Here is a 25181-nt window from a genome sequence, read left to right on the forward strand (position 1 = left end):
GGGAGGTGGTGGAAGCCTCATCCCTGGAGGTTTTTATGGCCAGGCTGGATGTGGCTGTGAGCAACCTGCTGTAGTGTGAGGTGTCCCTGGGCATGGCAGGGGGGTTGGAACTGGATGATCCTTGAGGTCCCTTCCAGCCCTGACAATTCTATGATTCTGCATTCTACTCATGGTCTATGCAGCTGAGAGACTGCAGCTTGATCTTGCTGTTGGTTATTTCCCTGCCTTGACTGAAAATTATGCAAAGACTTGATTGGCAAGAACTTGCCATGTGTGACACTACAGCCATATGTTGTTTATGAGATTCTGAATGTCACATGTTCCATTATTGACAGGATCAAGTCCTTCCTGCAGCCTTCTCACATATATGGCCTTATCTGGTCATCTGATGCTTTTCTTGGTCAAGAAAATGTCTATAAGAAGCCAACAAATAATACCTAATAAATGTCAGTGTTTTCAGATTGCTGCTGATCTGCTGGTCAGGTTTTATAGTTCAGTCTGATGGGGCTAGCAAGTGTTTACTGAGCTGAATCTTGGGCTCTTGATCTCTTACCTGCACATTAACTTGATTTCTGGAGACGGAAGTTTGGAAAGAACATTTACTGCTGTTGTCATCAATCCACAGTTCCATGAGATCTTCCACAGTTGCTCACATGTGAAGGATGCCAGGATGCTGCTTTCCAGGGTGACAGGAAGAAAAGTGTTGAATTGCTGTGGGCAAACAGAAGTTGAAAAGCTTACTGGGTTATGTTGAATCTCATACTTCAAAATGGAGACAGACTGAGAGAGTTGGGGTTGTTCAATCTGGAGAGGAGAAGGCTCTGAGGAGTCCTTGTGGCCTTCCAGTATGTGAAGGGGGCTACAAGAAAGCTGGGGAGGGACTTTTGAGGGTGTCAGGGAGTGACAGGACTGGGGGAAAGGAGTAAAACTAGAACTGAGTAGATTCAGGTTGGATGTTAGGAAGAAGTTGTTCCCCATGAGGGTGGTGAGAGACTGGCACAGGTTGCCCAGGGAGGTGGTGGAAGCCTCATCCCTGGAGGTTTTGAAGGCCAGGCTGGATGTGTCTCTGAGCAATCTGCTCTGGTGTGAGGTGTCCCTGCCCATGGCAGGGGGTTGGAAGTGGATGGTCCTTGAAGTCCCTTCCAACTCTGACAATTCTATGATTCTATAAAAACATTAAAAACAGGCTTGAACAATCCTCACTCTCAATACTAGTGGAGGAGGTGATAGAAAGCAGCCCTGTGGAAAAGGACTTGGGGGTGCTGATGGATGAGAAGCTGGGCAGGAGCAGGCAGGGTGAGCTTGCAGCATGGAAGGCCAATGGCAGCCTGGGCTGCATCTCTAGCACTGTGGCCAGAGATGGAGAGGGGAGATCCTGCCCCTCTGCTCTGCTGTAGTGAGACCTCACCTTCAGTGCTGTGTCCAGCTCTGGAGCCCTCCAGATGGGAAGGATATGGACCTGATGGAGAAGGTCCAAAGAGGTGTTCAGCCTGGAGAAGAGAAGGCTCCTGGGACCTAATAGCCCATGGCATGGAGGTTGGAAATGGATGATCTTTGAGGTCCCTTCCAATGCTGACAGTTCTGTTCTGTGAAATATTATCAACTGATTGTTCACAGCCTACCTTGTAATTGCTTCTTGGCTCCTCAGCAGTCATAAGCTTGAAGTACTCAAAGAGCTTTACAGATCAAGCCTACTCCATATCTTATGCTCTTAGATGAGAGCATTCAGACAGATGCAGCTATTCAAAATATTTCAGTCCAAGTACTCTTGTGTGACCCATACCTGTGTGCACTGAGGTACAGAATCACACAGAACCACAGAACCTTCCAGGCCCTCTGAGATCATCCCCTGCAGCCAGTTCACCACTCCAGGGCTGTCACTGCACCATGTCCCCAGGCACCACATCCAGATGGCTTTTAGACACATCCAGGGTGGTGACTCCAGCTCCTCCCTGGGCAGCTGGGCCAGTGCCTCACAATGCTTCCTGTGAAAAAATGCTCCTGATGTCCATCCTAACCCTCCCCTGGCACAGCTTGGGGCCATTCCCTCTTGTTCTGTCATTAGTTACTTGTGACAAGAGCCCAGAGCCCACCTCTCTGCAGCCTCCTGTCAGGTAGCTGTAGAGAGTAATGAGGTCTCCCCTCAGGCTCCTTTTTTGCAGACTAAAGAGCCCCAGCTCCCTCAGCTGCTCCTCTCAGGCCTTGCTCTCCAGTCCCTCACCAGCTCAGTGCCCTTCTCTGTCCCGGCTCCAGCCCCTCGATGTCCTTCCTGTGCTGCAGTGCCCAGAGCTGAGCACAGCACAGGAGGTGCAGCCTCACCAGTGCTGAGTGCAGGGGGACAATCCCCTCCCTGCTTCTGCTGGACAGACTACTGCTGGCACAGCCCAGGATGCTGTTGGCCCTCTTGGCTACCTGGGCACACTGCTGGCTCACATTCATCCTCCTGTCAATCAGCACCCCCAAGTCCTTTTGTGCCACACAGCTCTGCAGCCATTCTTCCCCAAGCCTGTAGCATTGCATGGCATTGTTCTGGCCCAGGTGCAGGACACTTCAATCTCTCCAATCCAACCAGTACTAGAAGAAGGTTTAAATCTGGGGGTTGGGGTTAGGCTTGGGTTTGTAGGTGGCATAGCATGGGGACAATGATGTAGATAAATCAACATCTTTCTTGTGTTCTGATCCTCTCATAAACCTTTAGCTATTTTTCTGTGTCAAAGCAGAGTGTTGGTGCATGCTCATGTCTTGGAAAGTACTGAACACAAGGTCAAAGGCTGTGTCTCAGAGCAGGCTTTATCTGGGGCTGGCTCCTTGCATCACCTCATGGAAGTGCCTGTTTGCTGGCTCCCTGATTGAGGTGACTAATAACAATGTTTTTGCAGAAAGGCTCCTGATCTATTAACCAAATGAGTCATGTTCCATGGAGATGCTCTTCATTTGGAAACAGTAGGCACACATATGGAAATGTTAAAATCCTCCTTTGCTTTATGTGCCATAATAATTGCTAACTACTGTCATGGGATGAGAGGGTCACAGGAGTTGCATGGCACCTAAGCACCTGCTCCACAGAGGCAACCTTTAGAAGTGATCTGTACCCTGGATGACACCTGATGTGTTTTATACACATGCAAAACAGTGTAAAATTGAAGTTGTGTCATGGCTGGCCTCAATGTAGATCACTCTGATGTTGCCTTGATAAGTTTCAACAAGGCCAAGTGCCAGGTCCTGCACCTGGGTCACAACAACCCCAAGCAACACCACAGGCTTGGGGCAGTGTGGCTGGAAGGCTGCCTGGCCAAAAGGGACCTGGGGGGTGCTCATGGACAAGCAGCTGAATAGGAGCCAGCAGTGCCCAGGCGGCCAAGAATGCCAATGGCATCCTGGCTTGGATCAGAAACACTGTGGCCAGCAGGGACAGGAGGTGACCATCCCCCTGTGCTCACCACTGCTGAGGCCACATCTTGACTGCTGTGTTCAGCTCTGGGCTACTCACTACAGGGAGGATATCGAGGAGTTGGAGAATGTCCAGAGCAGGGCAAGGAAGCTGTGAAGGGCCTGGAGAAGAAATCTGCTGGAGAGTGACTGAAGGAGCTGGGGATGGTTAGTGTGAAACAGAGAAGGCTGAGGGGAGACCTCCTGGCTCTCTACAGCTACCTGAAAGGAGGTTGTGGAGAGGTTGGTGCTGGTCTCTTCTCACAGGGAATTAGTGATAGAACAAGAGGGAACAGCCTCAAGCTGCAGCAGGGCAGGGTCAGACTGGACAGTAGGAAGAATTTGTTCCCAGCAAGAGTGGTCAGGCCTTGGAATGTGCTGCCCAGGGAGGTGGTGGAGTCCCCAAGCCTGGCTGTGTTTCAAGGTGGTTTGGCTGTGGTGCTTGGGGCTATGGTTTAGGGGTGAGCCTTGTAGCGCAGGGTTCTGGGTTGGACCTGGCAATCCCGAGGGCTTGTCCAGCATGAACATTTCTGTGAGGTGTGGGCTTTTTAAGATGTAATTTGATTTTATTTCAGTTGATTTTTTATTTTCTTTTTTCACATAACCCCAGTTTCTGAGAGGTTTGCCAGACAAGGAGACAGCAAATGTCAACCATTATCTTAGTGCAAGGTGTGAAGCTGCCTACAGGCAAGCACCCTTATTTCTTTAGCAGAATAAGAGCTACTAATCAAAGCTCAGATTTGCACATAAATAAACCATGATATTTAAGTAGTGTAATGCTAACCCAATTTGGACAGCCCAGTGGGAGGTAGAGGTTAAAGTCAGTATGGGAATTGTTGATGCTAATGAGAAATACTAAACATTTGCCTTAATCCCAGAATGTCTGTTCCAGGGAAAGATGAGTGGAGCTGAAAAGAATCCGGTTTCTTTGCTCCAGGATGCTAGCTGCTGACACTCCGAGCCTGTGATATGCAGATGCTAGCAAGATTTGCATGAGATAAAGCTTTTGAAGCACACTAAACTACTAATGTAGCTGTACCTTTGGAAGTGTAAACACATGGCACCTGGGACTAGCTGGTATGACTTTAGAAATGGCATCCTGGCTTGGATCAGAAACACTGTGGCCAGCAGGGACAGGAGGTGATCATCCCCCTGTGCTCTGCACTGCTGAGGCCACATCTTGAGTGCTGTGTTCAGCTCTGTACTCCTCACTACAAGAGGGACATTGGAGGGCTGGAGAGTGTCCAGAGAAGGGCAATGGGGCTGGAGAAGGGCCTGGAGCATCTGGGTAAGGAGGAGGGGCTGAGGCAGCTGGGAGTGTTCAGACTGGAGAAGAGGAGGCTGAGGGAGACCTCATTGCTCTTTACAGCTCCCTGAAGGGAGGTTGGAGTGAGGAGGGGGCAGCCTCTGCTCCTTGGTGGCAAGAGACAGGAGCAGAGGAAATGGTTCCAAGCTTTGCCAGGGGAGGTTCAGGCTGGATGCTAGGAAATATTTCCTCCCAGAGAGGGTTCTCAGACACTGGAATGGTCTGCCCAGGGCAGTGCTGGAGTCCCCATCCCTGGAGGTGTTTAAGCAGTGTGTGGAGCTGGTGCTTAGGGACATGGTTTAGTGTTGACCCTGCAGTGCTGGGCTGAAGGTTGGACTGGATGGGCTTGGAGGTCTCTTCCAACGGGATATTTCCTGTGATTCTGTGTGCGTGAAATCATTTTCCTTTCAGTTCCTAGTGTCTGTCACAGAGTTCAGATTCCCTTAGGAAGCCACAGAACTGTCAGGACTGTATTCACAGTGTAAAAACTGATAGCTAAACTCATGTTTTTCCAAATTTTACTGGGTTTGCCTATACTTAATAAGGATGTTTATTTGTATCATACAAGCATGCACTCACAGGTCTTCAGAATCAGTTACCCTTTCACTCTGCATCAGGTATTCTGATGTGCAGTAGCTGTTCGTGATGCATCAGGTCCCCCCCTCTGCTCTGCCCTGCTGAGACCACATCTGTAATTCTGTCTCCAATTCTGGGCTCCCCAGTTCAAGAGAGACGGAGACCTGCTGGAGAGAGTCCAACAGAGCGCCTCAACGATGCTTAGGGGACTTCTGTCTCCCCTCTGAAGAGAGACTGAGAGCCCTGGGGCTGTTTAGTCTGGAGAAGAGAAGGCTGAGAGGGGATCTGGTCTGATCTGATCAATGTCTATCAATATCTGAGGGGTGGGGGGCAAGTGGAGGGGGCCAAGCTCTTCTGGGTGATGCACAGTAATAAGCCAAGGACCAATGGATACAAACTTGAAGAGAGAAGGTTTCAGCTCAAGATGAGCTTCTTTGGTGTGAGGGTGCCAGAGCCCTGGAGCAGGCTGCCCAGAGAGGTTGTGGAGTCTCCTTCTCTGGAGACTTTCCAAACCCACCCGGATGCATTCCTGTGTGGACTACCCTGGGTGATGCTTTTAGCATGGGGTTTGACTTGATGACCTCTGGAGGTCCCTCCCAACTTCTAACATTCTGTGATCCTATGATTCTGTAGAAAGTGCCTGTTTAGGTGCTTTATTCCTTGAAAGGGAGAGAGACTTAATTGCTGATCTGCTCACTTTGGAGTTTAAGTTCATTCCCACTGCTTTGCTTGTGGTTTGGGGGGGGGGGTTTGTGCGTTGAAGGCAAGGATGAAGGAATTAGGCTGCTGCACACTGCCCCCTTAAACCAAATTAGTCATTTTGTGTGAGTCTAGCTCAGCTGACAAAGGTATTACTGACAACTTAAGCTCTTTATCTATAGCACTTTTTTACCATCTTGCCCTTCTGCTGTCTCAGAGGTAATACAATGTATGGTTGTCCTTAAAATACTCTGAATTTCCTTGAATCTCACAAATTAGATCCTATTAAAATCATAACTGTGTTTTGTAGCTAGGCTAAACATTGCAGAAATCACTAATTCATTTCCATTTAAATAGAGGTTTTGAAGCCCCTGATCCATCTCACAGGGACACATGTAGCATTTCTGGACCTGGCAAGTTCTATCTCATCACAGCCCTGCTGGGCACCTGACATTAGCCCTTTTTCCATTTTCTTTGCGTGGGCTGCAGCTGAATGTCAGCAGGGACTCCCTCAGCCAGCCAGGTCTTTGCTTCTGCCCTGCATTCAGCAGAATCTGAAACACTGCCAAAACATTAACTCTTTGAGAATGGGAGAGAATGATTTCCCAGAGAGACCAAATCCCATCCCAGCATTTGGAATGTGATCTCTGCTAAGCTGAGTGTGCTTCATCCTCCTAAAATGTTTGCAAGGCTGTGCTTTGGCTGTGAAGAATGTGAAAGGAACTGCCCTGATGCAGGAGTCTGTGATTCTGCCTGCAAATTTTCTAGCAAGAAAAGCACCTTAAAATTCTGTCCCAGACCTCACTGAGATAAAATGCATCCTAGTGGTTGTGTCTTTCCAGAGCTGCGTGGTCATGGTGATCTCGAGACAGAAGTGAGGCAGTGTTTGTAGGTGCTACAAAGTGCATCTGTTTCAGCCCTGCAAGGGCTGTTTGTAGCTGAAAGCTTGATCTCTTTTCCCCAGTTTTAAAAATAGTTGACTGAATAAGAGATTAGCTGGAAGCTGGCATCTTCAGAAACCTAGCTTGTGGTCAGTTAAATTACATCTGCCTTGTTCATTTTACTTCCTCCCCCCCCAGCCCCCCTTTATGCCTGGGCTGGATCTCAGAAAAATAAATACAGAAACATGTGACATGCTATAAAAAATTGCAAACCTGTCCTATGTCTTTCCAAGCACTTACTGTTTCCTGCATGAAGAACAGCTTGAGCACTGAGCAGATTTGCAGGAAGCTGCCAAGTACGTGTGCGCCATAAAGCTGCCCTTCAGCACAGGACGGAGTGGCAGAGTTGGTGAGCGGTGGCAGTCAGGGGGAAATTCTCAGTATCTAACTTTGCCACTCATGTTTTTATAAGAAACATTTGAATTCAACAAAACTTCTGTTAGGAAAAAATGCCTTGCCTCTGGAGTGAGATTTGCAATTGAAAGTTACAGGAGAGTTGAAAGCAACCCCTAAAGAGGAATCAGTATTGGGCCGAGATGGGCACTGGGAGATGCCGAGGGGCTATTCAAACACTTTCCCTTTAGGCACTGAAATGTGAGAGGTGTAGGTTTGAATTCCAAAGCCACTCAGTAGTCACATTTATACAAATGAGAACCTAGAATCAAGGAATCATAGAATGGTCTGGGTTGGAAGGGACCACCAAAGCTCATCCAGTCCAACCCCCTCTGCACTCAGCAGGGACATCCTCAACTAGATCAGGCTGCCCAGAGCCCTGCTGAGCCTCACCTTGAATATCATAGTATCATAGTATCATTCAGGGTTGGAAGGGACCACAAGGATCATCTAGTTCCAACCCCCCTGCCATGGGCAGGACCGAATATCTTCTCTGTCAGTCCCTTGTTTTAGAATATCTTGTTAAAGATCCACCCAAGAAGAGCTTGTTGCCTGCTGACTACAGCCTCATTTGGGATATATGAAGATGATGAATAAGAGCTTGAACCTTGTCTCCCAGGCTGAAGCTTTTCTAACACACCACTGGGTATTCTATTAGGACCTCTGTTTTAATTCCAGTCCTTTTCATCACTCCACATTGTCTTGCCAATGAGGATGTCTTCAGTGTGTCCTCCTAGTGTAAAAGAATTTTTGGTAAGTGGTTGAGTTTTGCAGAATGTAACAATTCTTCCTGCCTTGGTGTGACTCATTTCTGTGACACAGTGTTGTATAATTGCATGCTATGTTTTCCCTTGTTTATGGGAAAGAGGAGGTTCTGCTCTTCCTTTTTTTGACTGAATTTTTTCTTGGTGTTCCAAAAATGAGTTTCCTCAGTTAACCTACTTAGAATTTAAATCCAGAAGATAAAGGAGAACTTAGCTATAGAAGTGTACACTGCACTGGTTAGGCCACACCTCGAGTCCTGTGTCCAGTTCTGGGCTCCTCAGTTTAGGAAGGAGGTTGACTTGCTGGAACGAGTCCAGAGAAGGGCAACAAAGTTGGTGAGGGGCTTGGAACACAGCCCTGTGAGGAGAGGCTGAGGGAGCTGGGGTTGCTCAGCCTGGAGAAGAGGAGATTCAGGGGTGACCTTATAATTCTCTACAACTACCTGAAGGGAAGTTGTAGCCAGGCAGAGGTTGGTCTCTTCTCCCAGGCAACCAGCACCAGAACAAGAGGACACAGTCTCAGGCTGTGCCAGGGGAGGTTTAGGCTGGAGGTTAGGAAGAAGTTCTACACAGAGAGAGTGATTGCCCATTGGAATGGGCTGCCTGGGGAGGTGGTGGAGTCACCATCACTGGAGATGTTCAGGAGGAGACTTGCTGGGGTGCTTGGTGCCATGGGTTAGTTGTTTAGGTGGTGTTGGATTGGTTGATGGGTTGGACGCGATGATCTCGAAGGTCTCTTCCAACCTGGTTTATTCTATTCTATTCAAGCTGATTTCGTAAACAAGTGTTCAGTGCCTAGGTACCTCGCCTCTGTTGCAGAACTCACAGTTCTAATGTAGGCATTTAGACTTTGAATAAAGTATGGGATGAATTATGATCTGAATACCACAGTTACAAAGACAGCATCTGCAGTGTGAATAGGTCAAATCAGGCAGCAAAACCCAGATGGACAAATGCATATTGGAATCTTGAACACCCCCATGGCTTGGTAGGTCACACTCTCTTGTAAGGACCAGTGTGGTAATGCTTGCTTGGAAAACCATGCCAGGCTTTTATCTTTTCTTCCAAAATCATCTAGTGACAATGACTACCTCCTTTTGGTCTAAAACATAGGATTTGAATAGAGCTCTTGGCTGTAAAGTGTCTGTTAACTTCCTTTTTCTGTCCCTGTTCAAATGCACGTCCCTTACTTCCTTTGGAAGGGTAAGAGGATACACGCTGAAGTTAATTGGAAGCAGTGCTGTTCAGATCTTTCTGTTCTTGTGTCTTCTACCAATGAGAGCAAGAAGGTGTGCTCTCCTTCAGTATTGTCTGTCAGGCTTACTGAATCTTTAAATATTTCATGCAAAGTGGAAAAGCTTCAACAGGGAGAGCTGAAAAGAGCTGCCTGCAGCACGGTTCCCGAGCTCAGCAGTAGAGCAGGATGTATGCTGTGCTACCCTGAGACTGCCACCACAGGGCTGCTTTGGGAGCCAGGTCTGAGGGACTTCTGTACCACTGGCTGTAATCAGACTGTAGGTTGGGAACCCATCTAACCAATCTGCCAAGGTGTGGGAAATGGGAATATGAATCCTGTTAGGTGGAGGCAAAGACTGACTCATGTTCTGCTGCTTAAAGATGTAGATTTTGTACTGCTGGCTGAAAGACAAACTGTCCCTGCACAGAGCCCAGGGAACAAACTTTTAACTGGCCCTGTGAAAGTCATAGAGGCAGGGGAACACCTGGTAAGAAGTTATGTTTGCTCCTTGGACTTTTAGGATTTACATTTGAGGTGGGCCTGAAAGGGCCTCGCTCTGTCAAGAGAAAAATATATTGGACATAACCAGCAAGAGGCTCAGTAGAGAGCTGTGCTCACAAAAACGTGTGTGTGATGTGCAGGTGTAGTTATAATTCGGTAGTGAGGCTTAAGGACCAATTTTCATTAGCTGAAAAAGAATATCAAGGAATCCTGAAGATCTGTAATAAGAGCAATAAGCTTCAAGCACTGTAGAGGTTCAACATAATTGCTTTGACTTTATGTTACCTATATTAAACTACTGAAGCAAAGCGTGATTGGTACTTATTTGGCAGAGTATGACGTAGCCAAGCTCAGTGGTATTAAAAGTACCTTTACCTCATTATTTCTAGGTAAGACAATTCAACTGTAGTTTTCAAGTCTGATGGAGGCCTCTAGCCAGAGCCAAGAAGGCCAATGGGATCCTGGGGTGCATTCAGAGGACTGTGTCCAGCAGATTGAGGGAGGTTCTACTCTCCCTCTACTCTGCCCTGCTCAGACCTGACCTGGAATGTTGCATCCAGCTCTGAGCTCCCCAGTTCCAGAGGGACAGGGAGCTGCTGGAGAGAGTCCAAGGGAGGGCTCCAAGGATGCTGAAGGGACTGCAGCACTGCCTGGGGAGGAGAGGCTGAGAGCCCTGGGGCTGTTTAGTCTGGAGAGGAGAAGACAAAGGGGGGATTTGATCAACGTCTATCAATATCTGAGGGATGGAGGTCAGGAAGGAAGGGACAGGGACAGCCTCTGCTCACTTGTGCCCTGGGATAGGACAAGAGGCAATGTATGGAAACTCCAGCACAGGAGGTTCCACCTCAACATGAGGAAGAACTTCACTGTGAGGGTCCCAGAGCCCTGGAGCAGGCTGCCCAGAGAGGTTGTGGAGTCTCCTTCTCTGGAGCCTTTGCATCCCTGTCTGGATGTGTTCCTGTGTGACCTGTGCTGGATTCTATGGTCCTGCTCTGGCAGGAGAGTTGGACTCTGAAGATCTCCAGAGGTCACTTCCAGCCCCTAACATCCTGTGAGCCTGTGACATAGGATTAGGTATTAGTAGCTAATACAACATGGAGATGGAAAATGTTTTGCCTTTCCGGGATAGTCACTCATTTGAAGCTAAAGTCCCAGAAATGGATGAGAAGCTAGGAAGACTTACCTGCTCCTTAAGAAGGGAAAGGATGTTTTCTTTGAAATGGCAGGATATGAGCCATGTTAACTGAAAAAGTAGTTTATGATGCCAGCTAATAAAGGGTACTGTTATATTAATGAAAAAATAACAACCACCAAACACAGATTGTGGAAGGCAGAGAAAGGAACTCATTGTGCATACATCTTGCATGCTGGAAACAAGTGGGTGTCAAAAGCATTGAATCAATTGCTAGGGAGTATTTCCCATAATGAATGTTGTTCTCAGCTGAGCAGTTTAGGGCACAGTGACAGTAATTCATGAGCTTAGTGCCTACCCTTTCTCTTGCCCCACCTCTTCATTTCTCCTGGGAAGCTGCATTGAAGGTAGCTGCTGCCCGTTCATGCCAGGGGTTCAAAACTCTCTTGTCCTTCCTTGAGAGAACTGGTGGAATATTGTGTCCGGTTCTGGGCCCCTCAGTTCATGAGGGACAGGGAGGTACTAGAGAGAGTCCAGAGCAAAGCCACAAAGATGATGAAGGGAGTGGAACATGTTCTTTATGAGGAGAGCCTGAGAGAGCTGGGGCTCTGTAGCTTGGAGAGGAGGAAACTAAGGGCTGATCTCATTGATGTTGCTAAAGCTGTGCAGGGTGAGTGCCCAGAGGCTGGAGCCAGGCTCTGCTGGGGGATGTCCAATGCCAGCACAAGAGGCAGTGGTGGAAGCTGAGGCAGAGGAAGTTCCATGGAAACAGGAGGAAAGATTTTTTTCCCTGTGTGGGTGACGGAACCCTGGCACAGGCTGCCCAGGGTGGTTGTGGAGTCTCCCTCTCTGGAGATATTCAGGCCCTGCCTGGCTGTGTTCCTGTGTGATCTGCTCTAGGTGCTCCTGCTCTGGCAGGGGGGTTGGACTGGATGAGCTTTGGAGGTCCCTTCCAGCCCCTAACCTTCTGTGATTCTGTGATACCAATAGCTAACTGTTTCTCACTGAGTTTTGGTTTTCTTTCACATCATGTTTCTGAATTGTGGAAGAGATTTTTATTTATTGACCCAAAAGTTACATGCAGGCTGCTCCAGCTTTGGTTGGAGTTCATTTCTGTGGGTCTGAGACACAATTTTTGCCTGGGTAACCTTAAATAAGGTTTCAGAGCAGATGAAGTCATAATAAAAGCAGGCATTTGGTTGTGGTGATTGATGTTTATAAATAACTGAAGTTGGATTCTGAGGCAACACTGAGTAGAGGAAGTAATTCATTTAGTAGACGATGTGGCTGATCAGAAGAAGCTTTTTTTCCTTGCCTGGGAGAAAGGAAATGCTGAAGTGGCAGTATGTGGAGAGGCAGGTGGAAGCATATGGGAATTGATTTGTTATCTGGAGGAACAACACACAGCTGGGCTGTGGATAAGGAGAGCTTCTCAAATACAGATGGAATCAACTCATGTGGAATTGTAAAGTTCTATCTAGTGTGGCTATAGGGTTAAGTTTAATTTAAGGTATTCTTTATTAGAATAAACCTTTAGAATAAACCTTTATTAGAATAAACCAAACCAGGTTGGAAGAGACCTTCGAGATCATCGTGTCCAACCCATCAACCAATCCAACCCACCCAAACAGCTAACCCATGGCACCAAGCACCCCAGCAAGTCTCCTCCTGAACACCTCCAATGACAGAGACTCCACCACCTCCCCGGGCAGCCCATTCCAATGGGCAATCACTCTCTCTGTATAGAACTTCTTCCTAACATCCAACCTGAACCTCCCCTGGCGCAGCCTGAGGCTGTGTCCTCTTGTTCTGGTACTGGGTGCCTGGGAGAAGAGACCATCATCCGCCTGTCTACAACCTCCCTTCAGGTAGTTGTAGAGAGCAAGAAGGTCACCCCTGAGTCTCCTCTTCTCCAGGCTGAGCAACCCCAGCTCCCTCAGCCTCTCCTCACAGGGCTGTGTTCCAAACCCCTCACCAACTTTGTTGCTCTTCTCTGGACTCGTTCCAGCAAGTCAACCTCCTTCCTAAACTGAGGGGCCCAGAACTGGACACAGGACTCAAGGTGTGGCCTAACCAGTGCAGTGTACAGGGGCAGAATGACCTCCCTGCTCCTGCTGGCCACACTCTTCCTGATGCAGGCCAGGATGCCATTGGCCCTCTTGGCTGCCTGGGCACACTGCAGGCTCATGTTCAGCCTACCATCAACCAGTACCCCCAGGTCCCTCTCTGCCTGGCTGCTCTCCAGCCACTCTGACCCCAGCACCTGGTTTTGTAGTCCTACTGGCTTCATTGATGAGGCAAACCTTTTAATGAGGGCAGTAAGCCTTCTCTTCATGCTTGATCAACATACATTAATTGAACAGGTGTAGTAGTTTGGATGGTCTGCCTGCAGGTTTGTGATAGTGCCTCAGTTTTAAGGGTTGACATTCCTTTCTTACTGACATTCTCTCTTTGACTGGGGTTTGGAGAAATGGCAGTGAATGGAAATCAAGTTATTCCTAGAACCTTTTTGGAAATCCATATCCATTCCCTTGCCATATTTCTTTTATTCTCTTTTTTTATTCTCTTATTTCTTTTATTCTCTTCTGCTGCTGAATGCTGACACAAATGCTGCACCTTCAGGACCCAGAAATCCCCTTACTAAATATACTTGTGCTGTGTTATCACACAGATGCTATGGCCTGAAGTGCAGTTTTGGACTAACTGAATTAGTAGCTTCCAAGTATTGTGTTACTGAAACAGAAGAAAAGACACTTGCAGCATCTTGAATCAGCTGTGCAAACACACATGCAAACTGATTTCACTTTATACTAATACCATAGAGATTGGTTCAGTTTTCTTCTCCACCAGGTCCTTGACTGCGCGTTCCCAGCCCTGCTTTGTGCCAAGATCAGCACTGGTGTAGTCACACCAGAAACTGGAACAGAGGTCTGGCTGCAAGGGCTTTTTCTTTACTCTTTTGATGGGCTGGTTTTCATTCAGGTGTAGTTTTGATCCAGCTGTCAGTGCCAGCCCATAAGGAAGCAGAGAGTGCTGCTGGACTGTTCCTTTTAGTAGCAGTGTGACTTAGGTGAGCTGCTAGTGAGCTAGCACCTTTAGCTTGGTAGGAATGTGGAAGGAGGGGAAGTGCTTGCTCTAAGGAACTGTGCTGCAGATGTGCCACCTTCTGTTGATTGTCTTTTCATAGACTCCCAGGATGGCTGAGGCTGGAAGAGACCTCTGGAGGTCAGCTGGTCCCATGTGCTCAAGCAGGGGGACCTAGACCCAGTTGGCCAGGACCATTTCCAGACAGCTTTTGAGTATCCCCAAAGAATTTGACATAATATTGTGATCAGTTTACTCTTAAAGTAATCCCTAAACCCAAATCTTCCTACATCTCCTCTTGTCACAGATATTGGAGTGAAATGAAGTACTTGGATTTCTGTCAAATGTAATAATTTGACACCCTCTTTATATTATAGACCTTAAACAGTGTGTCATACAATCACAGACTGATAGGGGTTGGAAAGGACCTCTGGAGATCATCTGTCCAAATGCCCTGCCAGAGCAGGTTCACCTAGAGCTGGTTGCACAGGATGGCATTCAGGCAGGTTTTGAACGACTCCAGAGGTGGAGACTCTACCACCTCTCTGGGCAGCCTGCTCCAGTGCTCTACCACTCTCAACATAAAGAAGTTCCTCCTCATGTTTAGATGGAGCTTCCTACATTCAAGGCTGTGCCCATTACCTCTTGTCCTGTCACTGGGCACTGCTGAAAAAAGACTGACCCCATCCTCCTAACAGTATTTATAAGCATTGATAAAATCCCCCCTCAGTCTGTTCTTCTCCAGGCTAAAAAGCTCAAAGTCTCCCAGCCTTTCTTCATGAGAGATCTGTTCTAGTCCCCTAATCATCATTGCAGCCCTTTCCTGTACCCTCTCAAGCAGTTCCCTGTCCATCCTGAACTGGGGAGCCCTGTACTGAACATCTACTCAAGATGAGGCTGCACCAGGGCTGAGGAGAGTGGGAGAACCTCCTCTGTCAATCTTGATAATAGATTATAACTCATAGTACCTAAGTAGTACTTTAGTCTTGGCAAATACTGGAAGCAGTGGTATTCTAGGCACTGGTTTTCATAATGTAAAGGTAGATCCCAGGGGTCACTCCTTCTGGCGTTTTTACATTCAGACTCTTAAGGGGTTTCTCATCCCAGGCAATCACATCTTTGCTCAGTGTGTTAATACTTCACCATTATTAGCTTAGTACTTCTGTCTTGCAGAGAGAAAACAGCTCATTATCTAAATGTGAGGTGGGAACCTTTTTGTAGGCAAGCTGTGTCTCTCCTCAGTTATCCCACTCCATTACCCGCCCTGTGTTCACAGTCGTTGAGACAGGATTTGTTGTCTTGCACAACCACAGATGACTGCTGATTATTTGATTTGCTTCACATTCCTCTTTCTGAGGTGGTAATTCCTATTCTGTACTGAAATCCTCATGCATGAAATCGTATGCTGTGATCCTTGTCCCCAGCCAGCAGACAGCCAATTAGCTATAGCTGTGACATGGTGAACTTTCTGCTTTAGGGCTACTGGGAAATCTGTGCTATGTGTAGTGTTAGAAGTGAAGATCTTAGGAGCCTTCATGGCTGACTGCCTTTTATTAGCTGGTATGCAAATTCAAACAGGCACATGCCCCTCTGCTTTGTCAAGACGGTGATTCCAGTCTAGGGCTTCTTACGCAGAGATCTTCTCTAGGGGTGGAGAAGCAGCTGGGAAAAACTGCGTTACACTGCTGGCATTTCCCCGTTTGAAACTGTCACTCAGGTGTCTGGAAGCAGGAGTGGCACCCAAGAGAGAGGTCTCCAGTGTTAAGCAACCTCTACCAGGGCATATAAAGAGGGGCTTGACATTTCTGTAGCTTAACCCAGTTTCACCTCAGTTCTGCTCTCAGCAAACACTTTGTCTGCATTGCAGGTCCTGGTTGCCACTTCCAGGTGACCACCATGGCTCCTGCTGTTCTCTTTCGTTCTGCCCTGGAGGGAATCCTCTGATTTCCTTTGGTTTCTTTTTCAGCATATGCAGATGACCATCCAGGCTCTCCAAGATGAGCTGCGGATCCAGAGGGACCTGAACCAGCTGTTCCAGCAGGACAGCAGCAGCAGAACCAGCGAGCCCTTTGTGGCAGAGCTGACGGAGGAAAACTTCCAGCGGCTTCACGCTGAGCACGAGCGCCAGGCCAAGGAGCTCTTCCTGCTACGTAAGACCCTGGAAGAGATGGAGCTGCGTATCGAGACGCAGAAGCAGACCTTAAATGCGCGTGATGAGTCCATCAAGAAGCTGCTGGAGATGCTGCAGAGCAAAGGGCTGTCGGCAAAAGCCACCGAGGAGGATCACGAGCGAACGAGACGGCTGGCTGAGGCCGAGATGCACGTGCACCACTTGGAGAGCCTTCTGGAGCAGAAGGAAAAGGAAAACAACATGCTGAGAGAGGTAAGTGACCAAGCTCTGGGTTCATCTCCAATCTCAAGCGTTTCTCTGCTTCCTCTGTGTTTCACAGCTGGGAGGGAAGAATCAGACTTGAATTTCTGAAACTTCTTTATGTCTTCCTTGCTTCTGCTTTCTGGGGCTGTATGCTTTTAGGCCCCACTTTCCCCATACTCTCCATATGAAGCTCTGGAGAGGAATTGTCACACAGACTGTAAAATTCCTTGTTCTGTTCTATTTTAGTTTGAGAGAAGCTACCTGTGCTTAGGAGAGAGCTGCGAGAACTCTTTGCAGGAGTAATGGCTGCTTGCTCGCTGGTTTCCATGGGAACACTCCTCTGGCTGTGAAGGGTATTTGATAAAACTATTAGCTGCCCTGGGTGCACAGCCACAAAAAAGATTACTTAAAGGGACACTGCTGCACACGTGGTAACCCCTTCCCCCCATCCCTCTGAAAACAGAAACAAACCAACCATTGTTACACCTGTGTAGTACCCTCACTGAGCAGGAAGGTAGGCAGCCTTCTGTAGTTACCATCCTAAACTAATCATAATAGGATAAAAGCTACATAGAAGCCTTTCAGAGGAATGAGTTGGTGTGTAGCTTAGTGTCATTAAATGTCTTAATACTGTTACAAATGTTCCTGTTGTCCAACCAGCCTCCTAAAGCATTCCAATGTGAACTTCTGCCAGGGCAGCAGTTGAGCGTGTGCTGTGTCCATGCACGGGGCTGTGTGTATGCCTGTGCTCACTGATGGGAAATGGCTCTGTAAAGACACACCTGCAGAGGGAATGGGTGCACTTAGAGCTGTCCCTGTGTGTGCAATATGTGTGTGTGAATCCAATGACCTGCTTTGGGCATTGTGTGTCTGCTTTGGGCTTCAGCAGTTTTGTAAAGCCTGATATGTGCACAAGATTTAAGTCCCCTCTTTAAGAAGTCAGGGAAGCAAGGTCTGGCGCAGAGGTGTTGGAGATTAGTGTTTGCAGCACATAAATGCTTCTTAACATCTCTCATTCATGTGTTTGCCGTGGTCTGACCCACTGTACTTGTGCTCTTGCAAACATTTATATAAGAAAGCTAGAGCCCATTGCATTTCTGAGCCAGATTTAGGACAGATTTATTTTTTCAGAGCAGTAATCTCTTGAGTGTCTGGAGTGAAGATAATATGATTCCAGAGTTTCTACGCTACAGTTTTCCCTTTATTTAGCAACCAATGATAATTCTGTTCCAGTTCTTGTGTCTATTTCAGGGAGAGCCCCAAATGGCTTCCATTTGTTTCTGCTTTAAGTCCAGCAATGTAAATGCAAAGCTGTCAGGAGCTGTGGGGTTTTTCAGCAATATCATTACATTTGTTTCTCCTGCTGATGAGTAAATGTTGGGAGAGGAAAATCATTGTCCGATTCACGCACACCTGGAAGTCAGCAGTCATTTAAATCCTAACCCTGTGGGAAAAGCTTGACTGGATAGGTTAGAGATGACTTACTGACTTTGAAAGTGCAGATGCTGTTTGTCTCCCCTTGTAGAATTAATGACTCCTTACTGCTCCCCAGCTCTGATGCACTGAGAAGGGTAAGACTGGTATACCGTTACTTGCAGCTCAAGCCACTGATGCAGTGTGGGATCCAGCCTTGGAGCTGAGCACCCCTGGAAACGTGGTGCCATGCAGAGAAATGCCAAATTACTTCCTTCATGGAACTGAGTCACTTAATGAAGGGTTTTGTTAGTACCTGGGTGTTGTCCTTGAGCTCTGAGCTAGCCTGAGCTAACTGGGAGATGGCTTGTCTGCATAAAACTCAGGTCTCATGCTTAGGGCTCAAGGGGTGTGGAGAAGATCAGGGGTATTGCTGAACTGTAGCACCAAGTTGATCTGCTATGGAGCATCTAGTTCAGAGCTGCTATCACTGTTCCACACTTGGAGGTTGTCTCAGTGCAGAACCCCTTAAGGAGGGTCTGCATCACCCTCCTCAGCTACACTGTTAGGTGTTTATGTGCATTTCCATCAGCTGAGGCTATTTTAGCCCTTTGCTAGCCTGCATAATAACTATGGAATTTTTGAGCTGCCTTGAAGGAAACCAGTCTACTTTCTTGATGATTCTATATTGAGCATTCCCAGTATCTGGAAAGGCATGCTAAACTCTTCCTTAAATACTCAAAAGCATTTTCACATGCTTAGGAGGTCATCATTTAATCTTCATGTTCTAACACATTAGGAAGCTCAGAGAAATTTTAATAGTGTTGACTACTTTAGCCAAAGCAAATCCTGAGATGCCAGAATCCACTGCTGCTGTTGTCTGACTCAGTAAATGTGTTAGACTTCTAGGAAAATCTTTGCTATCTATTATTTGGAATAGTAATAATGATCTGCATCTTGAATCAAAAAGGTATCCTAACATTTTTCAACTTTGAGGTCTACATGCTCAGACTCAAGGGCACCAGATGGTTTCTCAGGCAGCAATTTCAGGTGTGGTGGCCAGCAGTTTGACCTTGAAAATGAAACATGAATTCATTGCTGCATATAGAATAGAATAGAATAGAATAGAATAGAATAGAATAGAATAGAATAGAATAGAATAGAATAGAATAGAATAGACCAGGCTGGAAGAGACCTTCAAGATCATTGTGTCCAACCTATCATCCAACACCACCTAATCAACTAACCCATGGCACCAAGCACCCCAGCAAGTCTCCTCCTGAACACCTCCAATGATGGCGACTCCACCACCTCCCCAGGCAGCCCATTCCAATGGGCAATCACTCTCTCTGTGTAGAACTTCTTCTTAACATCCAGTCTGAACCTCAGCAGCTTGAGACTGTGTCCTCTTGTTCTGGTGCTGCTTGCCTGGGACAAGAGACCAGCCCCCACCTATCTACAACCTCCCTTCAGGGAATGTAGAGGGCAGTAAGGTCTCCCCTGAGCCTCCTCTTCTCCAGGCTAAGCAACCCCAGCTCCCTCAGCCTCTCTTCATTTGCCAGTGCTATTGCCATTGCTGTGATAGTACTAAGATTGCACTGATTATCTAAGGACAGGAAGTTCCTTCAGAGCCCAGACTTGTGGCTCTGCTAGGATCATGATGAAGGAGTAGCTGTACTGGGTCAGACCAATGGTCCTCTTAGTCCAGCATTCTGTTTCACTTCATGGCCATAGGTGGGCACCCAGGAAAGGATAGAAACAAAGCAGACATGGTTTCCCAGCTATGAGAGCTGGCTCCATCTTTCTATGACTTCTCAGTGTAGTATCCTTCATGGATCTGCCATCTGAGTATACATGGTCAGTGCCTTCTTGAATCCATCTAAGTGTTTGTAGCTGTAACACCATTAGGTAAATGGTTCTGCAAGCCTACATGCTGTCCAGCTTCACCTTTGAACCTGTCATTAGTAGCTTCATTGACAGCCTCTTCCTCTTGCTCTGGAGGGTGCAGTAAATGGGTGATGGCTGCTGGGACTGTACCATTCACAGTTCTGGAGCTGTCATATCCCTTCCAAGGGCTTTCTTTTCTGGGCTGAAAATTCCAGCACGACTTAACTGTTCCTTATGTGTGCAGTATCTTTTATCTTTGATCATCTCCCCGAGCACTGTCTCAGTCTCCCTTATCCAGGGTGTAAAATGGATTCTCCTGTAGATAGTGAGAGGTATCTCCATAATCAATTTGACTTTCTTGGGCTTTCTGTGAATGTGCTGCAATCCGAGGAACGGAAGCAATCCATCCATGCAAGTCCCTAGGAAAACTGCTGTATCTAGCATGGGATGTATTTGGCAGCTCATTCAGGCAGAGGACACAGACTTTCATTAACACAGAAGAATGGAACATTGAAAGTCTTACTGAGTACCTGAACACAGACATCGATCTGGATGCCCTTACTTCAGCAGATGATGTTGTGGCTGCATCACATTCCTCTGCCCTAGGAGACAAGCCTGAGCTCCATAGCTTATGACAAAGATGACTGCTATTTTGGATACCCCTTCTTAAGTCTTAGTGAAAATTATTCCTATTACTGTTGGCATTCTAGACTTAACTTGCAGAAAGAAGATGATTATCATGCCATCAAGGAATACTTGACAAAGTCCAGCAGCTGGGCTACAGCTTCCAGAATAGCTCCCGAGCTGCAGTAGCTGCCACCTCATTGTTCCAGACTCACCTGCTGCAACATGATCAGTGAGGTCTGTGACAGCACATGGCTCCAAAGATACAGAAGCTTGCTGGCTCTTTTTGACAACCTCCTTGCTCCCACCCTGCCCCATAATGCTAGAAATGAGGTTTTCTCACCTACACAGAGTAATGGATACCCCACATGTCAGTGCAACTTTTGGTAGAGTATGATATGATTGTAGCCAGCTGTGGTGTTCCAGGCACTTGGAGTACTTTGGCCAGATTATGACTTGTAAGGACAGTCCAAGGTCATTACACTGACTTGGTTAAGGGTTTTTCTTTGGGTTGTTTGTGACTCTCTGTCTTTAGGAATGGGCATCTGAGGAAGGAACTGCAATCATACACTTGGAGTGTATGAGATTTTTTGGGGGGGGAAAGGTTTAGGCCAAATTTCTCATCTGCCTCAAAACCAAAACTACCTGTACTGGCTCTCCCCAGGGGAAACAGAAAGAGATGCCTCATTGTGCATAATTGTCAGATATTTGCCAAACAGCTTCATCAGTGGTGTCCCATTTTCAGACTCCTTCACACGTGATATCAGCACAGACTTGACAACAGCAGTTGTTCTCATGCCCTGTTTGTCTCTGGCTTGCTACTGGTATCTCTCTATGACAAGGTGTCCCCTCAGTGGATGAGGGGCAGGCTGTGAATGTTGCTTTTCTAGACTTCAGTAAATCCTTTGGCCCTGTCTTGCAGCATCCTTCTGGAGAAACTGCCTGCTCGTGGCTTGGATGGGTGGATGCATTGCTGGGTTAAAAACTGGCTGGCTGGCCCCAGAGAGTGGTGGTGAATGCAGTTAAATGCAACTTGGAGCCAGTCCCTAGGGGCATTCCCCAGGGCTCAGTACTGGGGCCAGTTCTCCTTCATATCTTTATCAATGATCTGGATGAGGGCATGGAGTGTATCCTCAGTAAGTCTGCCAATGATACTAAATTGAGTGGAAGTGTTGAGCTGCTTGAGGGTAGGAGGACTCAGCAGAGGGATCTGGACAGGCTGTGGTCATTTGTATGAGGTTTAACAAGGTCAGGTGAACTTGGCTCACAACAACCCTATGCAACACTACAGACTTGTGAAGGAGTAGCTGGAGAGCTGCTCAGCAGAAAAGGTCCTGAGGGTGCTGGTTGATGGCCGGTTGGGTATGAGCCAGCAGTGTGCTCAGGTAGCCAAGAAGGCCAACAGCATCCTGGCCTGTGTCAGGAGTAGTGTGGCTAGCAGGAGTAGGGAAGTGATTGTGCCCCTGCACTCAGCACTGATGAGGCTGCACCTCAGATACTCAGTTCAGTTTTGGGCCCTTACTACAAGAAGGACATTGAGGGGCTGGAGCAGGTCCAGAGAATTGCAGTGAAAGGCGTGGTGAAGGGCCTGGAGAACAAGTCCTATGAGGAGCAGCTGAGGGACCTGGGGTTGTCTAGTCTGGAGAAAAGGAGGCTGAGGGGAGACCTCATTGCTCTCTACAACTACCTGAAAGGAGGTTGGAGTGAGGTGGGTGTTGTTCCCTTCTCCCTAGTATCAAGTGGTAGAATGAGAGGAAATGGCCTCAAATTGTGCCAGGGAAGGTTTAGGTTGGATATTAGGAAACAATTCTTTGCTGCAAGGGTGGTCAGGCATGGGAACAGGCTGCCCAGGGAGGTGATAGAGTCACAGTCCCTGGAGGTGTTCAAAAACCCATCTAGAGGTGGCAGCTGGGGCCACGGTTTGATGGCCATGGTGGTGTCAAGTCAATGGTTGGACTTGACAATCTTAGAGGTCTTTCCAACCAACACAATTCTATGCCTCTGAGATTCTGTGGGATTCCAGTTTGGGTTTGTAAATTTTGTTCACTAGTTGTTCCCATTCCCACAAGGTGGAGTTTTAGCACAAGGGAGTGCAGAGCTGAAGGAAGCAGCTGTTCTAGACATAGAATGGTAGGGGTCAAAAGGACCTCTGGAGATCACCTACTCCAACCCCTCTGCTAACACCTAGATGGAGTGGCACATGCCACATGCATCCAGGCTGGTTATGAAACTGTCCAGAGAAAGAGACTCCACAGCCTCCCTGAGCAGGCTGCTCCAGTGCCCTGTCACCCTCACTGTAAGGAAGTCTCTCCTTAAGTTTAAGTGCAACCTCCTGTGTTCTAGTTTGTACCTGTTGCTCCTTGCCTTATATCACTGGCCACCACTGAGAAGAGCTTTGCCTCTTCCCCACAACCTTCACCCTTTATGTGCATTTATAATAACCCCTCTCAGTCTTGCTCTTTTCCAGACTAAAGAGCCCCAGGTCTCTCAGCCTCCTTCAGCATGTCAGGTGGTCACTGAAATGGGACACTCCTAGGGGCACTCATTGACAGTGAGCTGAAGGCAAGAGGCTGGAGCAGACAAAGGTACTGTTTCTCTTAATCTGCAGAGTCTGGTAGAATGGCAAGTGTACAAAGTCCTGCTTGTGAACTGTGTTACAGTTATCTAGTGTGGCTTCACAACAAGATCTGATCCCTGGCTGTAGCTATTCTGAACTGAACAGTGCTGACTTTATTCTAGGAAGTAAGACTAAATCCCTGTGAGCACTCTGCTGTGCCTCCACTCAGGGTGGATGTTTTCAGAGCAGTGATCAGCTGCCCCAGGCTATAGCATTCATATACTTGACTTAGCTTTAGGTTCTTGAACTTGATGCTGTGGTGGTCAAAGAGCAGCAGCAGGGAGCATGCTGAGGAAGGACACAGCCATGCCATGTAGATGTACCACTGCAGCACAGCTGAACAATACCCAGTGAAGAGAAAGGGCTTTTACCTTATCTCCCCAGATGGTAATTAAATGTGACAAGTTTTACAATGAAGGTTTTTCCATGCATGTCTTAAAATTCTTACCCTTTTCTGCTCCAGGCTCAGAGAAGGATTTGGAGATTATAATTGGAGGGAGCAATTAGAGTTATCTCAAAGAACACTTTTTGTCCAGTTCCAGGGTTCTGTAACACAAGCAAAGCACACTTTCAGAGAGATTTGGTTGGTTTCCTGGAGTAGTAGGTAGATTGATTTAGTAACTGGAACTCTAACTACCATTGTACTAGGGGACATCTTTCTGATGAGTTAAAGCAATTAAGTTTCTGCTTTTTCTGCTGCTCCTTCATTCTTTTGACCTTTTAGAAAAGGATAGCAGGGGGAAATGATTGAAATCAAGATAATTTAACTACTTATGTCCTTAGCAGAATCACTTGGTTTGCCTAGAAGTCATTTGAAAGCACATAGAGCTTTTGTAGGTCAAAGTTTGGAAGATTGGGCTGTTGCCCCTTGAGAGCAGGCATCATTTATTCTTTATACAGAACCACAGAATCACACAAACAATCAGGTTGGAAAACACCCTCAGGGTCACCAAATTCAACCCAGAACGCTGCTCTACAAGGGTCACCCCTAAACCATAGCCCCAAGCACCACATCCAAACCACCTTTAAACACAGCCAGGGATGGGGACTCCACCTCCCTGGGCAGCACATTCCAGTGCTTGACTACTCTTGATGGGAACAGATTCTTCCTACTGTCCAGTCTGACCCTGCCCTGCTGCAGCTTGAGGCTGTTCCCTCTTGTTCTATCACTAATTACCTGGGAGAAGAGACCAGCACCACCCTCTCCACAACCTCCTTCTTCAAATATGGATGTAGTTTGGAGTGTCCTCTGTGCCACTCTATAAAATAATGACATTAAAGCCTGAGCTCCACCTTGAAGAATAGCACCAAATGTTTTCTAGTTAACCCAAGTCACCAAGTGATGCAGAGATCCAGCACAGAACATTGTGTTTGGTCATCTAAAGACATAGGTAGGCCAGTTACTAAAAGAGGTCAGAATTCCATCTGTGGTTTTAATTGCAGATCCTATTTTCTTGGCAGATTTTTAAAAGACAAAATGCTGTTTGCAAGAGCATGTTTTCTTATTCTTTGTGAGATACAAGCTGGCTGCATAGGTAGGCTCTGCAGGAAGAGGAAGATCCCAGGATGTCAGGGGTTGGAAGGGACCCAAAGAATAGAATAGAATAGAATAGAATAGAATAGAATAGAATAGAATAGAATAGAATAGAATAGAATAGACCAGGTTGGAAGAGACCTTCAAGGTCATCGTGTCCAACCTATCATCCAACACCACCTAATCAACTAACCCATGGCACCAAGCACCCCAGCAAGTCTCCTCCTGATCACCTCCAGTGATGGTGACTCCACCACCTCCCCAGGCAGCCCATTCCAATGGGCAATCACTCTCTCTGTGTAAAACTTCCTCCTGAGCTCCAGCCTGAACCTCCCCTGGCGCAGCCTGAGACTGTGTCCTCTTGTTCTGGTGCTGGCAGCCTGGGAAAAGAGACCAACCTCTGCCTGTCTACAACCTCCCTTCCAGTAGTTGTAGAGAGCACTAAGGTCACCCCTGAGTGTAATGGGTTGGGGCAAACCCCCTCCCCACCACAGGGCAGAAACAACGACTCAGACAAAGGGATTGCAAAAGGGATGGAAAGTTTAAATAGGAAAACAATTTAAAAACAAACACCAATGAAAGCTTTACAGAGAACCACAAGCACCGTGACAAAGAGAGAGATCCCAAAACATGCCCAAGAACATCCCATCCCCACCTGGGGGTACTCCCA

General features: G+C 47.3%; 1 protein-coding gene across 10 annotated transcripts in view; it reads left to right on the forward strand.

Annotated features, from left to right (window-relative positions):
* The window catches only part of ERC1 (ELKS/RAB6-interacting/CAST family member 1), a 435845-nt gene that overhangs the window by 84476 nt on the left and 326188 nt on the right, over positions 1–25181 (forward strand). For all 10 annotated transcript variants that reach the window (XM_068141805.1, XM_068141804.1, XM_068141809.1 and 7 more), the window contains exon 3: positions 16029–16445. In XM_068141805.1, coding sequence (XP_067997906.1) covers positions 16029–16445 — 417 coding nt within the window. The remainder of the gene's footprint in view (positions 1–16028; positions 16446–25181) is intronic.

Source organism: Melanerpes formicivorus, unplaced genomic scaffold (assembly GCF_026170545.1).
Source record: "Melanerpes formicivorus ecotype bairdi unplaced genomic scaffold, bMelFor1.0.p_v2 SCAF_8, whole genome shotgun sequence".
NCBI classification, from domain to species: domain Eukaryota; kingdom Metazoa; phylum Chordata; class Aves; order Piciformes; family Picidae; genus Melanerpes; species Melanerpes formicivorus.